General features: G+C 41.4%; 1 protein-coding gene across 5 annotated transcripts in view; it reads right to left on the bottom strand.

Moving 5' to 3' along the window:
• The window catches only part of myo1g (myosin IG), a 30,431-nt gene that overhangs the window by 6,666 nt on the left and 4,514 nt on the right, over window positions 1–19,251 (bottom strand). For 2 of the 5 annotated variants that reach the window (XR_009767324.1, XM_061665681.1), the window contains exons 7-21: window positions 19,105–19,221; window positions 18,822–19,028; window positions 18,574–18,719; window positions 18,349–18,463; window positions 17,974–18,144; window positions 17,611–17,681; window positions 14,074–14,148; window positions 13,800–13,932; window positions 10,790–10,956; window positions 10,484–10,691; window positions 9,762–9,985; window positions 9,522–9,666; window positions 7,163–7,267; window positions 6,045–6,158; window positions 4,287–4,444 (exon numbers count right to left, since the gene is read on the bottom strand). Coding sequence is in view for 4 of the 5 variants with exons in the window: in XM_061665681.1 (XP_061521665.1) it covers window positions 4,287–4,444; window positions 6,045–6,158; window positions 7,163–7,267; window positions 9,522–9,666; window positions 9,762–9,985; window positions 10,484–10,691; window positions 10,790–10,956; window positions 13,800–13,932; window positions 14,074–14,148; window positions 17,611–17,681; window positions 17,974–18,144; window positions 18,349–18,463; window positions 18,574–18,719; window positions 18,822–19,028; window positions 19,105–19,221 (2,156 nt within the window). In the remaining variant the exon portion in view is untranslated. Of the gene's footprint in view, window positions 1–4,286; window positions 4,445–6,044; window positions 6,159–7,162; window positions 7,268–9,521; window positions 9,667–9,761; window positions 9,986–10,483; window positions 10,692–10,789; window positions 10,957–12,059; window positions 12,174–13,799; window positions 13,933–14,073; window positions 14,149–17,610; window positions 17,682–17,973; window positions 18,145–18,348; window positions 18,464–18,573; window positions 18,720–18,821; window positions 19,029–19,104; window positions 19,222–19,251 lie in introns of those variants that run through there. The other 3 variants (XM_061665682.1, XM_061665683.1, XM_061665684.1) reach the window with 3 other exon arrangements.

The raw sequence follows: 19,251 nt of genomic DNA, 5'->3' as shown, positions 1-19,251 counted from the left end.
ACGAAATCAGACATCAACAAGTCTGCCAGCGAATAAGCAGGCAGCATGTGGCCGCTTCTCTGCGGCCATTTAAACCACATTACAAGACAGCTGACATATGCTTGAGAGGTAGGATTCTGTTTCTAGCTGCAACGGCAAAGGGAGGGGTGACCCAGAAGATGGTGATGAATTTAAAACCATCCAGGGTCTTTCCATATTCATAAATGATAATTTAGAATATGAGAGACATAGCTTGGGGAAAGAAAGCGTACAACATACTAAACTACAGACAAGCTGCAAATCGGAATGCTGGAAAAGTTGATGGCATGACTAAAATTCCCAAGTCAAACAACGAACCCTAGCTTGTCTACTAAGGCTGGGACAGATCATACCCTAAATCCCGCCTTGAGCCCACTCATGCTCCCCCAGCTGTCCCAGCAGATGGTCCACAAGTTCGACCCACTACACTCCCCAACCACCACCACAATACACACGTATACACACATTATACATACCAACACACAGATGTCCATTGGTCATGCTCTCAAAGGAAAAAGTACATTTAAAGGTACAATCAGTGGTACCCACAAATGTATTGCTTTGTTATATTTCAGCTGGTCATATACCTGTTCCTTTTTGGCTTGGATGCAAATCAATAACAGAAGAAACAGCCTTTATTTGTCTCCCAAGGGGACAAGGGTGGAGCGTTCCGAAGCATCCGTGGTATTTGCTGGCTACCTTTGTGGCAACCAGTTCACCCTCCACTTTGCATATCACGTGAGGGTCTGTTGTTTTTGTTTCACCCGCACCACCACATTCAAACGATCGATGATGGCAAGGCATCAAGGCGTTCAAACCATTTGCTGGTCCCTTACAGCGGTTGTTAGTGTATTTTAAAAATATTTTTAACATGTCCTGATTTAAAATTTTAGCTTCTCTCTTACTTGTTTCACTAAGTAATTGAACCGTGCAGTATTTTGGTATTTTGCTTCCGACTTTCGTGTCCAATTCCGTCTGAGTTGTCTTCAGAAATAAATGCTGAGCCCGCACTTCGCTCTTCAGCCGTGGTAAGGTCGGTAGATAAATTACCTGAGAAATAAAATCCTAGGTCCCAAAAATGATACACAATGATCCTTGGAAGATATCTAGTTCTTGGAGAAATGCAGTCAAATTTAGTATAGATTGTACCTTTGAGAGAACTGCTATTTCAGATAGTGTGGTGACATTCTGGGCTACGGTGATAAGAGAAATGAGGTGACAGGAAGAGAAAGCCAGAGACAGACAGAAAGAGGTGATAGGATGCATGCTGTTGGGGTACATACAGGAAAGATTGACAGACGATGGGAGGAGGACTGCGTTTCGTCGAGGGAGCAAGAGTGAGAGATGTGACATGACGCACTTTGAAGTCACATTTTAGCATGTACTTAAAATGATGCTTTCGGTGACCCAGTTTTAAGCAACCCCGCAACTCAGCTGCCACACAGAAATTCTGTCCACGGCATCAACTCACACATATTTTGTCTTCTTCATATCAGAGCAAGAGGACCAGTACTTAAATCATTCACTGCCAGCCTTCCTAGTTAACATGGATATTTGACTTCTAAAGCCGTCAATGGCAGTGAACGTGTTAAAAAGGTACGGAATCCTCCTGTGACCAGTCCCCCAACATCCCAAATAAAGTGACATGCACGTGACTCGCATATTCCAATATCCCATTTCCTGACAGAGGAAAGCGTAAGAGTGTATCATTCTCTATGCCGTCAACCCCTCCAGCCTCTGTGGGCTCGCACGCTTCCACAACTCACCCTGACTTTGTTTCGTAAGTTTCTTTTTGCTAAGCGGCCTCATCAAGGGTCACAACCTCTTTCATTCACCACAGATGGTGTCACAAAGGCAAGCCAGGAAGGGGGGTTGAAACCTTCTCCCAATAGGTGCCTCTGCAACACCGAGAAGAGCAATGCAGCTGTCGCAATGCTCCCCAGTGAACAAAAAACACAATAACCTAAAACTAATAAAACTGCCTGGCTTCACAACTGCCCTCCAGACAAAAAAAAGTATATATATATATATAATTTTTTTTTTTTTTTTTTTTTTTTTTTTAAAGTCAAATAACCTGGACATGAGGGAGTCACCTCGTTTAGTTGGTGACGATAACAATGTGCAAGCGGTTCTCTCACCAGCACTGGAGGCCAAGCAATCAAATGTATTTTCTAGTGTTAACAGTCTGCAAGGTGTGAAAACATGCAGGGTGTATCTTCCAGGAATCACATCTATAAACAGCATTCACGTTTGGAGTGATGGATGTGATAAATGTCAACATGACTGATTCATGCGGCAGCAGTAATTCACAGCAGGTGCGCAAACATGACACCATGACAGTGATGAATGGCAAGAATATGATTTCCATATTTCCATCCATCCATTGTCTGAGCCGCTTCTCCTCACTATGGTCGCGGGCGTGCTGGAGCCTATCCTAGCTGTCATCGGGCAGGAGGCGGGGTACACCCTGAACGGGTTGCCAGCCAATCGTGGGGCACATACAAACAAACAACCATCCGCACTCACAGTCACACCTACGGGCAATTTAGAGTCTCCAATTAATGCATGTTTTTGGGATGTGGGAGGAAACCGGAGTGCCCGGAGAAAACCCACGCAGGCACGGGGAGAACATGCAAACTCCACACAGGTGGGGCCGGGGATTGAACCCGGGTCCTCAGAACTGTGAGGCTGACGCTCTAACCAGTCGTCCACCGTGCCGCCGATTTCCATATTTTTTATGTGAAATTAAGACTTTGTCTTTTTTGGGACCTTTGAACAGGAAGTGGGGGGATGGGTGGGGGGGTGTCATCCAGAAACTATATGAGTGAGAGGCTCAAAATGTTCATCTTTGATGAGGTTGGCCGACATATAGGAAGGCTGATGACACTGAAGTTTCGTGCAACTTTGAAAAAGGTTGGTCAAAATTACACAACTTTGGAGGTTGTCAGGTACTGTATTTTTAGATAATAGTCTAACATACACTTGGGAATGCTTCTGATGTGTAAGTCACTGCAGGCTGCACAATCCGCTTTATGCGGAACGGCACGTGACCAAACCCAGAAAACAGGTTAGCTGACTTCCTGTGTATTCTGCGATAACGAGCATAACTAGGGGCTGATGACGTCATGGTTGGAACCCGAATTTGCTAAAATTTTGTTTTCTCTATGGGTGGTGTCTTTGGACAAAAGTTAGGTACTTGTTAGTATAAATATATATATATATATATATATATATATATATATGTAATATATGTAAACACAAACTATGCTTTAACGTCAGATATGGTCATCTATGCTAGTTCTTGAAGATATCTTATGTAAAAATGAAAATTAATTTGGAGACCTTTAATATTTCTATAGTTGCTTTGTCCTGGTTTCCTGTCATAGGACTCCGCCAATCCCCTGAACCGAAAGGAAATGCTTCGACCTCCTTTGCAGAGTGCAGGAATTGGTTGCGCGTAATTTCTATTATGCATGGGACTATGTAATTTAATACTTCTTTAGCTCATCCTTCCACCATTTCCTTTCCCACTTATCTTGTTCAGGGTCGCAGGGAGATGGAGCCTATAACCAGCTGACTTCAGGCAAAAGTCAGACTTAAGCCTGGACTACTTTCCAGTCAATAACAAGGCACATACAGACAAACAATCATTCACACTCAAATTCACATCATCAATGAGTGGAAACTGAAAGTCAGGCAAGTGAACCATTAGTGGGCTATAAAATGGTTAATCAAATAAAGTCAAAATTACATTTTGGATAGATCGAAGTACTAACTGAAATAAATGAATCAGCCTACAGTATGTACACTATATATTTGTATTTGTTTTATTATTAGTATTATTCTAGGGCTAACATTGACTGGTGATCAGTTCCTGGTGCACCATGTCTCCCGTCCAAGTCAGCTGCGATAGGGTGCAGCTCATCGGTGACCCTAATGAGAACAATCCATATAGAAAATGGATGGACGGATGGATAGTATTATTCTTACTTCAGGTTGTGTGCTTTGGCGAACTGACGCTGTGAAGGTTGAAAGATTTCCAGTAGAACACCAACCATCTTTTCACCTACTAACTTCTTTTAACGCCCCAACCACCTTCCTCATGCATTATATAAGTATGGTGGTGATTGCTTACACTGACTTATGACTCGAGGCAGTGATGAAGTTGTCTTATTGCATAAATGTCAGTTCAAATTACCTCACATCAATGAGCTGTCTAATGTCGGAAGTAATCCATTTATGGCTCCTCATTCTAAAGTATCACTGACCGTGTGAAGTGGTCCACCAACGTTCCCACCAGCTCACCGACACGGTCCTGTTCGGGACATAGTTCCCCACATTGCAAGCACAGTAGAATGTCATCCTGCAAGGATATGTGCAGCGTCACCATCTGGTCAACTCCACTGGTCACGCTCAGTCCTGTTAGCTGTGAAGATAAACATGTAGTTGTGGGTTGAGTGGATTTCATTGCCTGCTGCAACTAATATGTTATGAAGCCTTGTGAACTTTTCATGAACCATTTCTACATTTCTTTTATTTTCCTATAATGGGGTCAACTGTGACAAGATTGATATTTCTGCCCCGTCAAACGTTCAAATAATTTACTTCTTCTTGTTAACTACCGGGTACTGCTTTTCCCAGCATTTTAATTGCTCACGTGCACTATACGCTCATAAGCACGAATGTTGTGCATTGACAGGCATTAAAAGAACGTAAATCTATTGGTTGAAAAATGTCAAGGATTATTATAATCTTGTTATATGGTATAGCATATGCCCTGGATGAGAACATGTGATGGATAAAATCAACAGATTATTAAACTCATGTACTGTATCAAGGTTGAGAAACATGTTGCCCGTGGTGTGAGGTGGGAGCCATTGAGACTAAATTACAAATTTTAAATTAATCTGTCCAGTGAACCCAGGTTCATTGCGGGGATACATTCCACACTCCGCAATAGGTGAAAATCAGCAATATAGAGACCATATACAAAGTCAAATGTTATATAATTTGATCCTTCCCACACGCGTAAGCATATTACAACCTGTTAAAAACACACCTTTCACACATTGTGAAGATATCTGACAAAAAAATAAAATAATGTAAGTATAAAATGTACTTAAAAAATACTGTAGGTCTACATATTGTACGATGTGTGTGTGTTAGAGCTGTTTCTTTAAGAGTCGGGGCATGTTGGGGTGGCATGTGATTTCCAAAAAAAATTTGTTGCTAAATATAGTGACAGTGGCAAAACTAAATAGCCACTCATTTCATGCCCTAGGTTCGCCCTCGTCGTCATGGTAACAAAAGCCGAAGTCAGCGTTTGCACAAGACAGAACTGCCCCGGAAAATGCCGTGATTTGAACCAGAGTTTGACAAGTGGAAGTTAAAGGTGCTGTTGTGAGATAGCTCACAAAAAGATGTCATTATCAACAGCATGCACATTTTCTGCATGTCCAGCATGTAGTGGTTTCGGTGAGCAAGATAGAGAGAGCAAGATAAAGGGCTGAAAACATGCCAGAGGTTAAACAGCATCATTAGGCAGCAGCAACAATGGAGCGGCTAAAGATAGCTGCCATTAAGCACCGCTGCTCATACGGAGGGTTCAGAGTCTTATCCAGGTCAGACACAAAGAGTACAAACAACTTGAAGAAATGTAGACCGCTGCTCTGTCATCTGCACTCATTGCATCTGACAAAAATCTGAAAGGCTCGTGTCACAGGTCAATGTCAAAAACATGGTGATGCGTGATGGAAGCAAGACAGCTATTTGTCAGTGAATACAAATGCTGCACTCTCTTTACTAATTGAATGAATGGATCTCATTGTGTATTTGTATATAATGAAATGTAATGGAAAAACACAGTTGATAGTTCAAATGAATGAGGCATCTTCGCCCGTCACTATACTTTGACACGTTACATATGGCAGCGATGGTGACATACGATGCCGCGCTCAAGGTAGGGTCTAATGTACTGTACGTACCGTATATATCATGCATGCAAATTGCAGCATGTTAATACTTACAGTTTCCAAGGGAATTCGCTTTAGGACCTTGTACTGTTTCTTTGGCTCTAATTTGTAGAAGCACTTGTCTGTGACGAGAATGCCACGGTCACTGCTTTTGTTGAACCTATTTACCTAAGGAAGAGCACAAGAAAAAAAAGGGTTATGATCCACAATGCGAGTATTTTTTATAACTTGCAGGACCTTCCCAGCTATCCCATGTTCGAGAATCAGCTCATATGACAGGAAAGCAAAAGAACAAAACAGATCCTGTGAATATAATTTTAAAGCGGCAGCTACATTTCTATGGCTACACTCTCCATTGTCCTTGATGCGGAAAATGCGGCCGTTATTATCCACTGGGAGATTAAAAGAGCATATTCTGCTAAATAATAAGCAGGTCCTCAAGCTGTCTGCACTCAGTTCAATGACTTTCAGAATATATTTGGCTATTTTTTCTTCTCTCTTTATGTTACTTTTTCAGAGTTGTGAATTTACATTTTGCACATTTGTGTGATCAGTCTTAAATATGCTGCTAATATATTGCATTCCACTCCACAGCCAAATTACGTGACACTGAACTGCTGCTTGAACAAAGCTAATTTTCTTCTATTTGTCTATTTATGTGTCTACTAGAGAGAAAGAGAGAGAGAGAGCAAAACAGCATTTTAATTCTTCTCTATGTCCTGATCATATAGATCATAGACCATAAGAAAAAATCTTGAAATCTGTAATCTGAACAGTGCTAGCAAAGAAGCAGGAGGTTGGCATGGAGAAGAGTGCAACAGAGAAGTATTTGCTCATTTACTAGAATTAGTACGATGTAAAATTCGGAATGAGCACAAAAGTCACATACCTGTGCATTTGGGATGTTTATTGTTATACTACTTATTTGGGTAGCTTTTTTAAGTGCAGTACAGCCTTCATGTATGTGGAGTATAATATGACGATTCTAACACACGCACAAGCCTGCACACGTCTTAATGCTGGAATATTGTTATAAATTATCTTTTTATATGACTTCCTAGTAAATTCTCAGGCGAACATGTTGCCTACATTAAAAATTAGGCGGCAAATAAAAGGAGATCCATGTGGTTACAGAACACATTTGATTTTCACGCATTCGCCATGAGATTCACCTTCCTACAGAAGCCCGAAAAGAGGACTTGACTGTACTGGTCTTTGTTCCTCAGCTCCCGGGAGAAGCGAGTAAAGCCGGAACTGGATTGGGGCCAGTCTCGCACCTGCGGGAATCAAAGAAGTGTATTCATTGGGAGAAAGCAGCTGGTGCTACTGCACAGATCGTATAGGTTTGCATCTCAATAGCTACTAGTGGGCAGTGATTGACATGCAGTCTAAACTAAAGTGCTGTTATATTGTCCTGTACTGACTGGCTTCCATATCAGCAAACATCAGCAGCTGCCCACTGTTGCTGCATTGCTAATTCTGGCTAGTCTTCATAGAGTAATGGGGACTTTTATTACCTCCCTCACAGCAGTGTGGTTATTGTCAGCCAATTATATTATTTTAGAGATGAGACAATTGTCATGCCGGTGGTTTTGAGAGTTTATGCTACACAGCATAAACCCGACTATATTTGGTGTGTCGTAGAAAACACCTCTATGAGGTGCAGTAATGAAGAAAAAAAAAACTCTCAGTCACAACAGCAAGAATCTCACTCACACAAAAAAAACTCTCAGTCACACCCATTCACAGAAAAAACCCTCTCACTCACACACCCCAGAAAATTCTCAATCACACCAAAAAAACTCGGCACGGCACCTCATGCACATCTGACTCTCAGCAGCCACACCTGCAGAATCTGATGAGATCCTAAGATAAATAAAAAAACAATTATCAATTTTAACTGACACCATAAATAGAGGTATTCATTTAAGAGTGTGCTCAATACTGTGTTTATAATGTACAAAGGTTTTAAACTGCACCATATATAAATTAGATGTGCTTTTTGCCCCTCTCATGTAGTTCTTGATATCAGACATAAACCTAACATTGACAATCTAGTGACACAAATTTTCAGCCCAAGACCCAAATTAGAAATGTGTATGCTCCCTGGGACACAAAAATATACAGTATATTGTTTTACCGTGACATCAACAAAATGCATATAAAGAGCACAACAGACATCCATTTACAACAGCAAACATGACACAAAAAGCCCCACACCAATAAATTATGTGTATGCTTGACATCAGCAAAATGGCTTAAAACAAGGTTTTGGAATGACAGGCTTATATGAACATAAACATAATAAACAATAAGGCTCACCATCATAATAATCCACTTAAAAATGACAAATTATATGTGCTACAGAATGCAATCAGTTTCTTTTCCTCAACTTCTTTTCTTCTCTCTGTACTCAATCTGTCATGCATTTCATATCGGGCATGCTGCATGACGTGCATTTATCGGTCTTTGTAGAATTAAGTCCAAACACGTGAAGTCGGCGACGTGACTGAGACTTTCGAGTCACGGGCAGTCACAAACACATGGGAGGAGTGACTCAGGACTGTGCTGAAGTCATGTTCACGCTCCCTGCAGGCAAGTCTGAAAGCCTGCTGCCAGCAAACAAGCTCAGATTAGCGACTAAAAGAACAGAGTGTGGGATTCATTCGAGGGCGAGTGCGCTCACAAGTGCCTCAGTCACATTGTTTGCTTGCTAGAGTTTTCACATCTACTTTATATACATTCACAGCAGATTATTGTTGAGTCTAAAAAAAACACAAGACATTCAGGTTGCATTTAGCATGCAAAGCTCATGTGAAAGCAAAAAAAAAAAAAAGAAAAAAAGAAAACGAGGAAATGAAAGGCCAGGGATTTTCATGATGTTTCCTAAAAGTCATAAGGATGTGAGAAGGATCGAGTAAAGGTCCTCTTGTGGTGAGCAGAGGTCTTTGTACTTAAAGGGGGAGATAGCAGTTAGCTACGTTTTGTTGTTGTTTTTTTTGTTTGGGTTTTTTTTTTTTAGAAAGAAAGAGATTTTCCGCCAGAAAACTAACAGGTCGAAGTGTATGCGCCCTCCGCACCCGCCGTCAAGTGTGCCCCCATGGCAGATGGTCAGGGGAGGGGGGTGCTGGCGGAGATTGTGAGATGTCTCCTGGAGACCTCCCTGGTAAGGTGTTCCTGGCATGTCCCACTGGGAGGAGGCCCTGGAGATGACCCAGGAGATGCTGGAGAGACTATGTCTCCCGGTTGGCCCGGGAACGCCTCGGGACCCCCCCCCCCCACCTCTCCGGAAGAATTGGACGAAGTGGTTGGGGTGTGGGAAGTCTGGGCTTCCCTGCTTAAGCTCCTGCCCCCAGCATCCCCAGCTACATTCAAAACTTGCTAAGTTTATACACTGCAAACTCACCCTTTAAGTACAGAGAGTGAGTACTTCTGCCCCCTCTGGTTATAGCACTCTCTTGATTCCAATTTTTGTTTTGTTCTTCCTCAAGAGAACAGATGACTGAACGTAGTTGAGTGTGGAATCCTTACATTGGCCAGATAGTCTCTTTCCCAGGCTCTTCTACAGCCCCAGTCTTTTCTCTCACCACCAAGAGTAGTCAGAGCAGAGACTTTGGCTCGAATCTCGAGGACGTCAGACGGGGGGATTTTCTTCACCATCTGTCTCGCCCACCACCTAAAAACAAGACAGTGTACTTTGGTGATGATTTACAAGTGTTCCTATTCTGTGTGTAAAGTATAAAGTCTCAACAAAAGAAGGCAATTTCTGACCTGCGATGAAGCACGACTGTGATGGTGTGAAACTGGTTGAGAGCGGCCGGCGGAGTCGGCCACGTAACGCTCTTTCCGTAGTCGGCCATGTTTCTGACATTAGCGAACCGCTGCTCTACTTCCCAGAAGTGGCCCTTGACCTTGAAACGCTTAAAGCAGCCCATGATGGCATAAATGGCCTTCATCCGTCTGCACTTCATACGAGCGAGAGCCCCCCGCCACACCTACGTGAATTTAAAACGGAGAGTCGGTTAGTGCCTCGCTGAGCTTTGTGGCCTGTGAACCGTGTGCTCCAATTCAGGAACAAGACTTCTCTGTAGACTCATCCAACTAGGTCATTAGAAGAAGAAAGGAGATGGTAATTTTATTGTAAGTAATTGACTTTTATGTAACTGCGCTCTGCATCGCATTAATTATCCACATTAATGCTAGAGAGAATTAGGATTCAAGCTGGCAGATACATTTCATCTAAACATGAGCAGAAGCTGCACATGACTACAGGCTCCCCTTTACAAGCCAACCATGCACACTGGCTTGCAGTGAGTGATTAACAGGGATCAGTATGAGTGGAGATGTCTGGGACATACAAGTGAATCCGGATTTAAATGGGCTGTCAGCTCAATAAAACTTCCTTGAAACGTAAGTTTAACTTCCAGAAAGTTCTGACAGTCAAGCATGTATATGTATATGACGCAAAGGCTAGAAATTCCAACAGGGCTGACCTTTTGTAGGAAAAGCACCAGGATGGGGATGAGGGCGGCTCGCTCCTGTTCCAAAGTGAAGAGAGACCGCGGCGTTCGCACAAAAAGCTTGGTGTGGCCGTACGCCACGTCGTCCTGGAAACCGTGCTGTTTGACGATGGCCTCCACAGCCTCCCGGTCAGAATCCATCAAGTGGTTTGGCCAAGTGTACTCGCATGTCATTTTATACCTAAAGAATGTTGGGTAAAGCGGCAGTGTTGTTTTTTTACTCTGTTACGAAAATGTGTCAATCTTGCATCATACCTACAGTACAGTATCTCTCTTTACCTCTGCAAGAAGCGAGCGTAGGGCTGCCTGTAGGCGAAACCCGCCCTGCGGACCATGACGTTCTCCAGGAGGCCCAGATAGGCCACCTGATGTCGGCAGCGAGCATCATCAAACAATAACGGGGACTTCATCTCATTTGGCTTTATGCAGCGCACGTAGTACGGCTCCTGAAAACAAAGACGGATGCTTAGTTGCGTGCTGTTTTTATTCAGTGTCAAAAATGGAACTTTACCGGACGGAATAGGAGAAATATCATTGTCGTGTTAATACAACTTCCTCATGTGTCGTTAAACGCACAGTGAGAAGAGAAAGAAAACGGCATGGCTGGGTTTGACTCATTCTCTTTCGCTTTAGATTTTGAATTGATTAATTCATTGGACTACAGAAACAAATTATCACAAGTTAAATGTCTGCATGAGATTTGAACAATTTTCACTTTATGCTTACTGAATACTTGTTTTTGTTTTGCTGATCGGCTTGTAGGACATAATTTGCCGCCTAAAAGTGAAGAGGTCAGGGTCCTTTTTTTTTTTCCTTCAAAATTCATGGTCCATTTTTAGCACTCGCAGGAGTTACAAAATAGCGTATTTCCTCAAATTGCTCTAATTAGTAAGGGCATGCTTCATCCACTTTTGACAGAACACACCTCCCTCAAATAGGCTTGTGGCTAGTATCTGTCATTAACCCAGTTTATAGTTGATACCCTAACATTAAATACCAGTAGTTCGCTGGTGAGCCTGTTTGAACTGAGTTGCTAACCAAAACTGCAGCACCAACCCAAGCATACTGTATATAGAGATGGATTAAAGAGTGGAGTCTTATTTTATGCTGTAAACATTCAAAGTGAAGGCACTTGTAGTTTTGTATATGTAAACTAGGGGTGAATAATTCCAAATTTACGTTATGATTATTTTATTTACTTCATTTTAATGTAATGATTATTATTTTTAGTACATCCCATTTTATATCATATTGAAACCCATCATGTTTTTATCTACTGTTCATTTTATTTTATTTATTTATTTAATATAAAGTATTTAGTAACATTTTAGCAAGGGTTCTTTTTTTCAATTGATGAAACTTTATTATTAGTTAATTTGCGGGATTACATTTTGAATTGTATTTTATTATTGGCTTGTTAACCACCTGTGAAGCACTTTCCAGAAATGCGCTTTACAAATAGAGACTGATTGACAGACATTGATTCTTAACTGTGATTGACAGACATGCTGTAAAACTGACCTCTGGAAGTGCAAAGCTGAGGCTCATCTAACGTATCAGTTGATTCAAAGCACATTTAAGTGCAGCGGAGTAGCAGACGAATGCCTTCACATCACGGCTCTCCAAGGAGAGACAATATCTCGTTACGGAACAGCTATGCTCCCTATATGAGAAACAAAGTGCACTCCAACACCACCATACAGAGAAATATGTGATGGTAATACATGCTTACGCAGTTTCAATTGTCTTTATTATATTTATTTATTTATTGTATTTATGTTTTAGGGCGTATTTACAATAGCAGCAATTGTTTGTTCTCTCAGTTCCTACAGGGAACATATTATGCAAAACCGACTTGCTTGTATACACATATTTGGATTTCAGGAGTTGCTGCCCACCCCTTAAGTGTGGCATTAATCGACTAATTCAGATTTTGGCCTGACAGTGACGTCCACCTGTGCGTGAGACTGATGCATGCGTCACATACGCACTATTTGTATAAAAAGTGTAATTCGGCGCAGACGTATGGAAAATGACAAAAGGTCCCTGACATTTTTGGGTTAAAATACACAACAGACAAAAAATTACAGCACACTTAATATCAATTTGTCACACTCTGGTTCAGCAGTGTGAACCAGAACAGCGAAAATGACACTGTTTTGAGTCCTTTTCACTTTAAAACAGTTACTGTGCAATCAGCCCCTGATTCACTCCGTGCTGTTCGGTGGAAAATGAGTTGGACAGAGAGAGCATAAGTGCTCTCTCTGTCCAAGAAGAAAAGTTCATGTGGATGCTAAGAAAAGCATCCACATGAACCAGAGAAAAGCAAATGCCAGCAGAGTTTGAATTCATTTGACCTTATCCGAACTATGATGAGATGCTAGAGCCAGACTATCCCAAAACAACAGCACAAAATAACAGGCCGAAGCCAGCGAGAGGAGGCTGGGAGAGGTGCGGAGAACATTCTGGGGCCTTCACATACTCTTAACTGTGCGGGACAAGATAAGGTCAAGCGACATGTTAGCCTTTAAACACAGGAAAGGGCAGAATAGCCATGCCCATACTGTATGTTGCCATCATGCATGGTGACAAACAGGCTTTACGTCAGCAATCTCAGAATAGCTCAGTGACTCGTTCAGTTAATAAAGGGAGCCGCATCACCTACAGAAAATGATGGCTCTAAGTTAAACATATTAACTCCGAAAAGGAGGTTATTGTTGCAATGATTTTTGCTCGTTGGCAGGAAAAATAATTAACCGACGAAAGAACTGATGACGCAGATAAAGGTGAGGATCTGGGAATTTGTTGTGAAAATCGTGCACAACGATCAAACAAAATTCAGGCATACGCACGATTTGTGTGTTTACGAAGGTGTACAATTTGGTGCACAGCTCCAGCCCAACAATTAAAAGAAAAAATAATCACTCCGTTTAGATTAGAAAACAGGGAAAATTATACTTTACTAATACTGCCATAACTTAAAACATCTCTCTAAAATTGACATAATGCTAATAAAAGAACAGATGTTGATTTATCTACTGTATATATTCCTAAAACAATTACAATAAGAATAACATGACATCTTAAATATTATACATTTGATTTCTTTGGTTATAATATTGAATGACGACAAAGTACGACCTTTTAATTATATCTGAATTTGGGTAGAATGGGTTAGTGATGTGGTAACCCTTGTAAACTTTGTTGGGCTACACACATTGTAAATCTGCAATAAAAAAGAGAAATAAAAAGGCACATTTATAGATCAAGTCAAGACGATAGTACTGACCTTGCAGGCCAGTTTATCCACTAACGCGACAATGGAGCTTTTAAAGAGGGTGGCTGCTGTAAGCGGTCGCTTGGTGACCTCTGTGATGCTGAGTTGTCCATCTGGCCACATCTCCCTCATCACTGGGTTGGAGCTTTGAAAGAGAGCAAAGGAGGGGATAAAAAAAAAAGGTTGTTATTTTAATAAGTGAGCAGAGGGTTGATGTGCTAACAGGGTCAAGGGGAAACGTGGCCCAGTTAGTGAAGAGCTGCAACTATGGTGGCGTGTTTGGCACCTGTGGTACATGAGGCGCTTAAAATCTTGGAAAAGCAGGTCTCTGTTTTTGTCCAAAAAGCCCTCGACAGAATATCTGTAATAGGTGGAGAGGGAGAGAGGGAGCGTTATAAAGACTTTATGGCCAAACGTGTGGGAGGTACAGCTGAAGGGTACTTCGACAAGAATCGAGATGATCAAATTAAAGGAAGTGAGACAGAGTCACAAAGAGAATCACATCATTACCCAGTGAGTGATTTCATTATTGGTTCCAAATGACTAAGAAGATTAAATCAACACCGCTTAGCAGATTTACAAAACAGGAACCCAGCTCACGTTTGGGGTGGCAAAAAAAAGTGAACCGTCTACAATGTCATCTGTCTGCTCCCTTCAAAATGTTTGGGTGACTTTCTGAGGCAGCAGAGGTCATGATGGGACGACGTGCCACAAGTTACGTAAATTCATCTGCAGGGGAAGCCAGCTTGTAGAGATTGCAAAATATACATTTTTTTTTCTTTTCTCATTAACAACTCCACGGCGTGATGGCTCTGTAATGCAAATGAAGAAATATTTCAAAAAATAAACATAGGCAGCAGCTACTTACTGTCCCTCTCCCACACATTAAAGACTTGTTTCAACCACGCGGTTCAGTACACATTTGTAGGCGTATATGCTGTAAAGAGTTCCAAATTATACAAGCTGAACAGTCTCACTTTCAGTACCCTTGTGTTGTGTTCAAAGCAGTATGCTTATTCGGTGAACGCGAACCATCATCTATTCACAGTTTGCTATTCACAAATTAGACTCGTTGTGAGTGTTTTTTCTGTCGAACCTATCCTCAGCTGTTTGCATAAATAAATAAACAACTAAATAAAAATCCCAGATTCACAGTTTTTGTGCTCTTTCTGTAATGCTTCAAGATGCCACAAGTCCTGCATAATAAAAACATAGTAACTGGTGTCAAGGAAATATGTTGATGTAACACAGCGTGAGTGTCCTATGAGCGTTGTATGTCGACGAGGAACTAAAATTAGCCCGGTTGTAAGCAGAAGTTATGGAGAATCTTCGTTGCGCGTTTTTGCTCTGTTAGGTGGCTAATAATAAGCTCAAGATAATAAACAGTGGAGGGCAGGCACATCATTGCTTGAAAACCGGAATTTTTACAAGTTGCAAAGTGGGGGGGCGTCACTTACTCGATGATTACGTGATGATTTACTGTATAGCAGGGTGTGCAAACTTTTTTGCTCAAAGGTCACATTGGATTTTCACGACAGACACATGCGCCAAGTCACTCATAGATGAGGTATAAACAAAAGTTAATCCAAAATTAAAAGTAAATCAATTAACATTCAAATATGAGTTAAAATATTCATATTTGTGTTAGGTTATAATAAATAAATATGAGAATTAATTCTTATTTGTAATGCTATTCCAGTATTTATAAGTCATTTCATTAGAATTATATAAAAAATGTTAAATGTATGTGCAATAGTGTTCATTTTAATGAGATGAATAAATAAAAGCAGCAATATTGATCCAATAAATATTACAGGACTTTAATTTGCCCACCCCTGTTATATAGGATGGCGCTTGACATAGACCATTGACAGATCGACAGTGACTGCCAATTCTGTGTTAGCCTGGAATGTTATGAATGTAACGGGAACAACACATTATGCGTTGTACATTGTGAAGACACCCTTGTAATTAAATAAAAAGCATGCCACTTATCTAGTCACGTCGTGCCGCATATTTACAGCCACAGCGCACACCGTGCCCCTGTACCATCTGGCCTTAAACTCCCCGTGGTGGAAATACAACAGCAGAAATACAACATTCATTTTAAGTTGAAATGAAACTGAACTCGGTGGCAATATGACATAAGGAGATGCAAACATGATATCATCTTAGTAAAAAATGGTTTACTTTGTAGTCACTTTGTAAAGGTCGAGGGACGGAGGAGGAGGGACAGATTTCCTGTATGCTTGCCAACGACCGTAAGGAGCAGTCAAAAGACGTAAGAACAAGTCGTGGCATTCATTTGAAAGGACAGGTAGAGTGTGGAGGACATGTAGAGATAAGGTCAGAAGCTCTCTGGAGATGTGATGATGACTTAAACTAAGGGAAGGTCATTGTCGACAAAGGAGTGAGTCTGCGACCCAGCTGACAAAGATGTGAGATTTATCCACCCTAAGATATTGTAATTGATCAATTGAACAGTTTCTTGGAGAAATGCTGCAGCGAATTCCGATGGAGTGCACAGGACTCATCAGGTAAAGATTGCTGTATTGCAGAGGAAGGAAAAGAGGTTGAGGAGGAAGAAAGGATGGGTGAAGTAGGTCACAGCTTGTGTGTTTTGAGGGAGATGAGGTGGGTGGCTATTTTTTCGACGGGGCTGGGACGTATATTTAGACAGAGTAAGGCTTGACTCAGACGGGATAAGATGGAGAGTGGGCAGCACCAGCTTGGAGGAGTGATATCTCATGGGGAACGACCTGGACACAGCCCTGACATTTCCAAATCTTGGCTGACAGAGATCCATCACGCACGCACGCACGCACACACAAACACACAAACACACACATGCACGCATTCCAGTCTGCAATAGTTATGCTCGAAGCTGTAATTTACTCAGTTGGGCTACACGCAAGTATGTTTCATTGTCAATTCTGCTCCTTTAAATGTTCCATACACATCCTGGAAATGAACTTTATACAGCTGATATGAACGAGTCAAAGAGGCACTTCAACAGTAATGCAGGGAAAATGTGTCAATTTATGTCATTTTCAATTGAGAGTTTGAAGCGTGAGTTGCAGTAAATCACTTCTCGGGCTAACTGATTTGCATTTCTTACAATTGTCGTATCAACACTTCACACACAAAGCCCTGGATTAGGGGAAAAAATTAATAAAAGCTATAAATGTAGTGTAGTTCATTTTAACCCATAATACATACATTCTTAAGTACCCCTAGACAAATAATGAATCTGCATAAAATCAGTTTCAGTTGTCATTGTGCAATTTTCACTCATGCTATATATTATCATCTCATGTTAAATAAAAAACAAAAACAAAAAAAAACGATGAAGAATTAGTGATCCTTGATTACTGCTGTCGCTACATCTTAAAAGTCAAACGCGTCACACTGGCCATTCTCAATCTCGCCCTTCCTGATGTGTTCACTACATATATTAATGTCCTTCCCCTCTCGAGATTGAGGGCAGTACACGTGGGCAGTGTGATCCTTCTGAAACCAAATCCACCGTCACACTAATGGCCAAAGGCCCCATCTGCCCTGGGTGACATTTAGCCTCAGTGAACGCATTGAAATGGAGCAGTTAAAGATAGGGAGGCAGAGATGCGCTAAACGGAATATAAACATCAGTAAGATTGTGTACTGTACGATGTACATTTAGATTACATTCTGTTACAAACGTCCTAAACTGACCTCTTAATAGGATCATATGGATTACGCTCCCGAACCGTGCCACTGTTTTTCAGCCAGGCCCAAAACACAAGACCATCACACAGTGGTTAAACACTCTAAATGGGCAACTCACGTGACATCTCCCGCATAGTGGCGGATTCGGAAGTGCTTCTGGAAGTCCATGGTTTTGTCTGTAGGGGTGAGCTACAAATGCAAAGACGAAATGTGTGAGGTCGGAGCCAATTGTAGCGAAATACAATTTCTCCACCAAATGTCAACATAAAACATTTGAAGGTTGATCAGATTAGTTTTGCTCAAGGCCAAACTAAAAGGCTGAACATTAGAGAAACTCTGCTCTCTACTGGCAGAAACTCAAAATTGCATTTGTGTCGAGTTGAGTCAAACAAGGACAATTAAAGGACTCCTAAATAGAGGTGTCCAATTTTGAAGTCTGCCTTCCAATGAGCCCTTTTCAAGTTCAGGTTGATGTTCTCACTTTACGGGAGGTGTAGTGAGGATGTTGCGCCAATTTGATGTCCATGCTGTCCAGGCACACCGTATCTGTCACTCTACCAACAGTGAGACAAGCTTCATCCAAAATGGAGATGATCCCTTTGTGTTGCTGCTCCACGAGGTCTACGATGATCTGGTTATTGAAGTAGTCAATCTGTGTAGGAATAATAGTGCAATGGCAAACTTGTGCATCTTCGATTAGAATAGTCCTTCAACATTAATCCAGTTCGTACATGAATACAGAAACATTTCATCAATGCATTTTCACTACACTATCAGTGACTCGTACATACAAAGACATTGTTAAATATAACTCTACGCTATACACACATAACTGTTTTTATTTGATTTGACTTACATGTTGCCATTGGATACCCTCTCGATTATATTCGCCTTGTTCCTGTTGGAGGATCAGCTCGATGAAAAGTTGTTGAAGTTTCTCGTTGCAGTAGTTGATGCAAAACTGCTCAAAACTGCCCCCACACAAAAGAACAAACATCCCAGCAACATGAATTCGTCATATCCTATCCCAGCAACATCAATTAGTCATATCCTATCATTGAAAGAGCAAACATTCTCCAACCTATTGTTGTCAAAGATCTCAAATCCATAGATATCCAGCACCCCAATGACCGTGTTTTTCCCATGAAGCGTTGGGTTGTAGTTTTTGACCTCAATGATGCCATTGATGCGGCCTACAATCCACCCAAAAAGTCTCTCATAGAGAGCCTACATTGAGAAAGTGGCACATTAAATTAATGAGATAGCAATGACGAGAATATAAAGAGAGAAGGACATAATTATGAACTCCAATAAATGAATATATTGCACCTTGCTAAAAGCATCCCGCCCAAAGCAGGCCTCCTCTTCTGTGTGACCCTTCTCAATGACCTCGCCACCGCCGGTGGCCACAGTGCGGTACAGCAAGCTCTTGATAACACTGTCCGCATCTGTGCCTGTCAACTCTGAGATGTGGTTCACAGCGTCAATGTCCAAAATTTCGACATTCTCACCATCACTTCCAAAATGGATGTTACCCTAAAAAAAACACAACAGTCTGAATAGTATTCCGACTGATTCATGTTACGGGCGATAGTGTACTCCAGAAACTTACAAGATGCAGGATGGACGCTAGAATTTGATAAATTGACCGAATTTCCTCTTTCGAGAAGCCAATGACTTCCAGCGCGTGAACAACAGCTTTGTGGCTTGAGTGATCATTGTTGCAGGTCTACAGAGAGAGAAAATACAAATACAAAAT

The sequence above is a fragment of the Phycodurus eques genome, chromosome 20 (genome assembly GCF_024500275.1).
Source record: "Phycodurus eques isolate BA_2022a chromosome 20, UOR_Pequ_1.1, whole genome shotgun sequence".
Classification (NCBI taxonomy): domain Eukaryota; kingdom Metazoa; phylum Chordata; class Actinopteri; order Syngnathiformes; family Syngnathidae; genus Phycodurus; species Phycodurus eques.
Note: the sequence above shows the minus strand (reverse complement) of the source record. Positions and strands in the feature narration are given on the sequence as shown.